This window comes from Saccopteryx bilineata, chromosome 1 (assembly GCF_036850765.1).
Source record: "Saccopteryx bilineata isolate mSacBil1 chromosome 1, mSacBil1_pri_phased_curated, whole genome shotgun sequence".
In the NCBI taxonomy this organism is placed as follows: domain Eukaryota; kingdom Metazoa; phylum Chordata; class Mammalia; order Chiroptera; family Emballonuridae; genus Saccopteryx; species Saccopteryx bilineata.
In genome coordinates, this window is record NC_089490.1 from 121,361,858 (window position 1) to 121,369,573 (window position 7,716).

General features: G+C 39.2%; 1 protein-coding gene across 1 annotated transcript; it reads right to left on the reverse strand.

The window, feature by feature from the left end:
- Window positions 1-432: 432 nt before the first annotated feature.
- On the reverse strand, window positions 433-6,937 carry KCNJ8 (potassium inwardly rectifying channel subfamily J member 8). The gene is made up of 3 exons (XM_066264625.1): window positions 6,645-6,937; window positions 5,364-5,807; window positions 433-2,077 (listed from the first exon to the last, which is right to left on the reverse strand). Exons 2-3 carry the CDS (start codon window positions 5,735-5,737, stop codon window positions 1,177-1,179), a joined length of 1,275 nt encoding a protein of 424 aa, XP_066120722.1. The 5' UTR covers window positions 5,738-5,807; window positions 6,645-6,937; the 3' UTR covers window positions 433-1,176.
- Between the last annotated feature and the right edge of the window lie 779 nt (window positions 6,938-7,716).

Consider the following 7,716-nt stretch of genomic DNA (forward strand, 5'->3'; position numbering starts at 1 on the left):
AGTGAGAGGAGCATAGTTCCCATTGAAATACTGGTCAGTTTGGTTTAAATTTACTTACTCTTTATTTTAAATATTGTATTTGTTCCTATTTTGTTTTTTTACTTTAAAATAAGATATGTGCAGTGTGCATAGGGATTTGTTCATAGTTTTTTTTATAGTCTGGCCCTCCAATGGTCTGAGGGACAGTGAACTGGCCCCCTGTGTAAAAAGTTTGGGGACCCTTGTTTTAGAGCATGAAATGAAATGAAATAAAAATGAAACAAAGTGTAGCTTTCTTGGAAAACAGATCTCAAAGAGGGGGACCCTCAGAGAGAAAGAGATCTTATAGGTGTTATCATTGTATGACATTTCTTTCATATGCCTCTAAAATGTTTTTTCCTTGAGATTTAACCAGAGATAATTTTGAGAAAGAAATCACCAAACCACAGTGAATACAAAGAAAATATTTTAATAAAATTGTCAGTACAGCATTTCCCTGTGGGAGATCTTAAGAAGTGAGAATGTGAAGGAAACGACTGTCCCTGTTGGGCATCCAGTCCTAAAATGAGACAGAAATACTCTCAGCTCTTCTCCTAAGCTCCTCGCTTAGTTTTGCCAACAGGCTGCCCTGAGAAGGACCAGGAACCCTCCAGTGGTCATTGTGAAGGGCCACGTGAACGAACAGAATCTGCTTAGAAGCAGACAGAGCTAAGCAGTTTTTGCCTTGTGCTTTTTTTTTTTTAACAGATGTAGTATCATGGAAAAGGAAGAGGCAGCATGTTAGGTGATATACGAAAGATGTTACCCCCAACTATTCTATATTTTTTCCAAAGTGAACAATAGAAAGAGAGATCCTTGGTTTTATCCACTAAGCATTTTAAACAAAATCATTCCTTGGCCACCTTTTATATTCAAGGTCCAGTACAATTAATGTAATTGTGTTTCAATTACATTATTTTCTACACATAACGTAAGCATATCACTGCAAATATTGCACATATGAAACAAGTGTAAGCCACAAATCCTCCACCTTGTGTGTTGCTGTTTTATTGATAAAGAAAGTGCTGCTGTTTGAGTATGAATATCATTGAGTGCATTAAGATGTAGAAGGACAAATGACTGGGACAGTCTGACAGTTCCCTACATAAAGAAAGCATCGGCACTTGATAAAAAGCCTTTCTCGGTGCTGTCTTGCTGTCATGATTCTGATGTATTCTGATTTCCTTCTGGAGTCATAAATTGTACTTTTGGCACGATGAGGGACGAGTTGTTCCTCCGCATGGAGTTGTTCCTCCGCATGGAGTTATTTCTCCTCATGGAGTTACGCTTCCTCAGAGAGTTCTGATGGGAGAGTTCGCTCTTCTGGAGGGTCTGAATGAGGATGGAAGGCTTCTCGTCTAGCTCTCGGGCACTGCACCTCGGAGCAGCTACTTTAACAGTGTTGCCAAATTTGGAGTAATCCACAGAATACACTCCTTCCTCCTCCGTCACAATAGACACAAAGCGATGGCCCCACTGGATCTCCTCGGCGATGTAGGAGGTTCTTGCTTGTGTGGTAATGCCAGTAGTTTCGACCACTCCTTCCAGAATCACTATGACCTCCAGGTCTTGATTGGCAAGGTCAGTAGCTGAGATATCATACAAGGGGCTGCGCTTGTCAATCACATGGCAGATGATCAACGGGGCCACCAGAAAAATGTTGTTACTCTCAATGGGGTTATCCACAGGAATGTCCAGCTGGTGGATCGGCACCACCTCCCCTTCAGGGGTGGTTGTTTTCTTGACCACCTGGATGCGCACAGAGGCACTAATGATCATGCTTTTCCTCAGGTCGCCCACTCGGAACATAAAGCACAGCTTGCCATTTCGGACAGCAATCACGGCATGGCGACTAAAAATCAACGTTTCTGCCCTTCTGTGAGCCTGAGCTGTTTTCATGAAAATGCAGCCCAACATGACTGCATTGATGATCAAACCCACAATGTTCTGAAGAATCAAAACTGTGATGGCCAGAGGGCATTCCTCTGTCATCATTCTCCCTCCAAATCCAATTGTCACTTGAACCTCAATGGAGAAGAGAAAAGCAGAGGCAAAAGACCTGTAAGAAATAATATCAGAAAACAATGCCATCAGATTTTGAATAATAAACTAACATGCCATGCAAAATTTTGTTCAGGGTCAAAAACACTATTTTTCTAGGATGAACTAACTGTCCCAACTGAATTTATTTTCTTCCTTCAAAGGTGATTAGATGCCTTTGGAAAGACTAGGCATCTTAACTTGTCAAATGCCTCATTCCAAACACAAGCACTGGTGTTCACTCTCTTTACTGCATTTATCTACCTCCAGACGTCTAGGATACAATACTATTAATGTTTTCTAGGTCATGTAATAATGGATATACTTATGTGAAAACTTTAAAATAATAAATATAGATATTTATGCTTATAGGCATATTTCACTTTGTGAAATAATTTACTTTCACAAAGGCATAGTTTATTTTGAGAACATTTCTACCAGGTAGCTGTTTATTATTTATTGCATGTCTGTGTTGAGGTGACTTGAGTCATATGAAAGGTACTGAATAAGGAGTGTACTTATTCATAACCTCTAATTCATATTCATTAGTTAACACTCATTGTGTACCTCATCTACAGAAAGCACAGTGCTAAAAAGTGATACAAAACACTGGTGTTTTAAAAAGTAGCATTTTTAATGTTAAAAAAGAAGGTTTTGCGATTTAGAAAGAAAAAGGTCTTCTTACTGATTGTCCTATTATGTTCTGTCAATGATCTAGAGAATGCTGAAGCTATTAAAGGAAGAAACTGAAGCAGAGATGAGTAGATGACTGTAACAGGAACAGAGAATTTACAGGAACTTGAATCCTGTCAATTCTGGCCTACTGCCCTGAAAGGGGCAAAGGAAAGGGGTCAACAAGTGTCAGGATGTTCTCAGGAAGGCTTTGCAAATTGTGAATATTATGTATACTGTTTATTTTATGAAATAATTTCATTCTAAACATTTACATGGTGCAAGATCCAGCCTTTTAGGGACACCTGTCATGCTGAACGACCTGCAGAGATGGAAGTGTTTAGCTGCTTGTTTGTTCTGCTACAGAAGAAGTTAGGCTGAATAATAGAGAAAATATGTTGATTTATTTTCTGACTCATGTTAGAGAGCTATTGCACATGAAAGGAAAAGTGAGCCATTCTGAAACAAGAATGGTAAAATGTTATTTGGATATACTAGTGAGCATGCATCACAATACATTGTTTCTAACTTTGATGGCATGGTGAAACAATGGACTCATGAAAGAAGGAAATGCAAAGACTTATAAATGTCATTAGTCATCTTTTAAACTCACTTTGGGAGAGAACAAAAATTCTTCTGTTTCAATATTTTGAATCAAAATTTTTATCATGTATGGTTTGTTATTATTAAACTATGTATTGAGATTAAAGTATAAATTGTATCGTAACATTAAAATAAAAGCAGTTAGATTTTTTTTAGAGATGTCAAATAATTTTTTAGGTAAGAAGAGCAATTTAAAATGCTAAAATTGTTATGCTGATAAAATCAACTTTTTCTCATTATATTTTTGACACCATTTCTCATACTGAACTTAACGTTCACACCATCAGGACTGCATCTGGGGAATAATATACTTCAGAACACATCTTATTGAAAAATGAGAGCTAGCAATAAAACTTTTTTTTAATAACTAGTGCACTCTATGAAATTCTTTTTTAAAAAGTCATTGAAAAGATGTCACTTTTGATGATATATTTTTTAAAAATTGCTTAAAGACATTTTTTTTTACAGGAAAAGCCAATAAATATATTGTCTTATAAATAAAATCTGTCATTTTTTTCAAGGTTTATCATTTACACTTTTAAAATCTTTTTTATGTGTCTCCTGCCTATTTATTAAAAACATATCTTATTATAAAAAATTATTCATCAATATCAATGCCCAAAAATGTCCTAAAAAGAAATAGAAATTATGATATTTGACCTACAAATACCTGTTAATTTATTTTCATTGTTTCCTTTATATCCGATGTACTGACGATCTCATATTTTTTGTGTTTATTTTCTTTCAGACAAATGTTTGTGACAAGTTTAAAATAAGAAAATATCTACACCATGTTAAAGGCCACGGATCAATTCCATATAGTTTCTTTTCTCAAATTTAAGCTGAACTCTGTGGCATGTGATCCCGCACACACTCCCCTCCTTGGTAAGCACTTTGGAACTGGAAGCATGAACAAGTACACAGTCTGGGTTTCTGCTGCTTGCAGTGGTATGCTAGTTTCATAAGATTTCAGGGTCAGTAAAGGTCTCATTCTTTATAGTCTCCTAGCAGAATGGTGCTTTACTTTGCTTAATGCATTATGCAAATTTGAAATATCATTCATAAAACGTCCTGGGAAAGTCTCTAGTATAATACTATTGTTTTGCTTCAGAGTGAACATTTTTTTTTAAAAAACTGACATAAATCTTTCCATCTTCCAACAACAAAAGTAAGAAACAGATCACCACACCTAAATGTTTTTAGGCCACGTAAAAATACGAGAGAAGAATCACTATAATCAAGTTCACTATAATCAAGTACCTTTGAAATACTTATAAGAGAAAGAAGCAAAAATTAGGCAATCTAAAAAGTATCTTGTTCCTATCCTATTAAAACCTTTGAAGAAAACCACAACATCAAGTTGCCTCTCCATAATCTCTTCCATGAGAAATTTGAACTAATTTCCATGAAAAATTAAGTTTTTGTAGTTCTAAATCTTAGCATCACTTTTGATTTTGGAATCCAAAGCAAGCAATTAGTTATTTAAAATATTCTCGATAAAGAGGAGCTTATGTTTATTTATGTCACTTAATGGATTTTAAATCTGGGACAGCTTCCCATCTCTGTTTTCCCATTTTTTCTCATTATTTCAAAAAAAAAAAAAAAGCCATGAGTAAGAGAAATCATGGAAATATATAACTAGCATTTGAGCAACATTTTTTTCTGATCAGAGATATTTACTTGTGAACACTGGAACTATGGACAGCAGCGTTTTCATACTGAAAAATAAATGTGTACTTTTAAAAGTCACTTTGTGTCATCCTTTGAGCTACAACCATTTTTTAAAATAACTGGTATAGTTCTTCTAAGGCTAGTCCAAAGGATGTAAGCTGCACATTTTTGGAGATGCCTCATCCATAAAGTTGTATTAAAATAAAAATTTTAACATGTTAGATCAACTTCTTTGCTTGTAAAGGTATTAAAACAAACCTTTCATTTCATTTTAAACAAAATGGAGTGATAAAAGAGCAGTTCAATATATTTTTTTCTATACTATTTTCGACCACTACTTGATCCCACTGCATTCTTACCTGACATTAGTCACACACACAGTGGACTCCAAACCACTTTTCTCCATTCCACTTTTCTCCATGTAAGCATAGATGTCTCCGTGGGCAAAGGCCACCAGCCACCACATGATGGCGAAGAGCAGCCAGCTGCAGAGGAACGACATGGTAAAGATGACCAGCGTGTGGCGCCATTTCAGGTCCACCAAGGTAGTGAAGATGTCCTGGAGGAATCGGCCTTGCTCACGGATGTTCTTGTGCGCCAGATTGCAGGCCCCGCTCTTGGCGATAAAGCGGGCTTTGGGGAGGCGGTCTCGGATGCGCGGCTTGCGCAGGTTCTCCGCCGCGATGCGCGCCAGCACATACTCCTCCGGGATGATGCTCTTTCTAGCCAACATCGTCCTGTCACCATAGCCAGCCTAACCACCTGTCTCTCACCTGCCGCTCCTTTTCCAGAGACCCGTCCTCCTGCACGAGGGAAACGATGATTAACACCCCGCCCTCAATTTCCTTACCTTTCCAGCCCTAGCATTTAGGGCTTTGTCAATACTATTCGAGGTGACATGCAAAGTTAACAGTAGGATTTTATTAATCTAAACACGAATTTAGTTTGTGCTTCCGTTCTGGGATCCCAGAGAATTTATTTGGTCTGAACCATAACTGTTTCAATTGTCCTCATTTTGAACACATATAGGTATAATAAACCTTAGTTAAGCAAAACTAGAAGCCTTCCTGTAAACAGCAGGCTCAATGACAATTCTCCGAGATTAACTGCGTCTGTAGATTAGTGCAAGCATACAAGCACGTGGTGGTGTCTATAACGAAAATTAAGGTCAGTTAGGTATCGCGATCTATTTACCAGAGTATTTACATGGTACAGCAACATGAAAAGCAAAGAGGGGAAACTCTTCCTTCGTTATTTTTAGAAGTAGGCAAAGAAAAGGCCGTGCCCTCTTGCGCAGTATAAATAACGTTTAGTGTAATTTGGCAAAATAATGATATGCTATGTAACGTGAAAATCATGAGCAAACACTTTAAATTTGAAAGAAGTCTGAGGTCTCACTTTAAAATATTTTCCATTGGAACGCATAATATTATAAATTGAAAACTTTGCAACGAAGGAATCAAACATATAAGCTGCAGGAAAACCCGGAAAATAGCCTGTGGGCTGCGGATAGAGCTAAAAGAGCGTGCTCCGAAGTCCTTCCAACGCTCCAGACGTCTGCTATGTTTTGCATTTTAAATCGTTTGCAAGGACGCAAACAGCCTACCCCTCCGCTCCCCAGGAGGAGAGTTGAAACTTACAGACTCCCGGCAGCGGGTGCGGCGGCTGCACCATCCCGCACAAGCCGGCGGACCGCGCGCAGGTCCCTCGCGCTCCCATCTTGGCGCGCGGAAGCCAGGATCGCATATGCGGGAGGGACAGATCCGGGGGACGCGTGTCCTAGGAAGAGGAGTTAAAATAATAAAAGGTGAAATTTAATCTGAACGTGGAAAGGGCTGGAGGACGGGTTATGGGTGTAGATCTTCCCCTCCCCCTGCTCAGCTCTACTCCCTTGGCTTCTGTAGTGGGAGGAGGAGGGGCTGAGGGGAGAGGAGCCTGGAGATGCTGCTCCACAAATCAGCCTCTCAGTTCGGGCTTTGAAGCGCGCCAGACCTCTGAGGCCGCTGAGGTTGCCAAGTGGGGGCCGGAGAAGAGGTGGGGCGGTCGGGGTGTGGGTGTGGGTGGGTGCGTCCGGGGGAGGTAGGCCTGAGGGAGGAGGGAGATGTGAGGGGGGAGGGCGGGACCTGTAGAACTAGCTTTGTTTTCCAGTAGCTGTGACCCCCGACCGCCCTTGTAACAGGCTCGTCTTTAAAAGGCTCCCTGCTCAGGGGAGAGAACTTTTGAGTCTGAGTTCACTGACGTAAAGATATATATAATCTTGGTAAATAACTGGACTACTTAAGGTTAAATAAAATTAGATACAGAGATAAGAAAAATAGTCTTTTGAGGCTTATGAGCTGTGTGTAGGCACATTAAATTAAATTTCCATATGTAAAGATGACACAGGTGGAGGATATTCTGAGAATCATCATAGCAAACTATTTCTTCACCAGCCAAATCATCTAGTTCTCAGGAAATTACACAGACACACACACACACACACACACACACACACACACACACACACACAAAGTGTGTGTGTGTGTGGGGGGACCGCTGGAAGTGTCTTCCGATGACAAATTTACCCCCAAATAGGTACCTCTGTTAATACTTTGGAACTCAAATGGTCATTCTCAGTACTTGATTGCCTTCTGAGCTGTTGCAACTTTACCATATTGACTAGAGATGGTCTGCATGATTAAACAGAGCAATTGTAGGAGAAAGGTTATACAG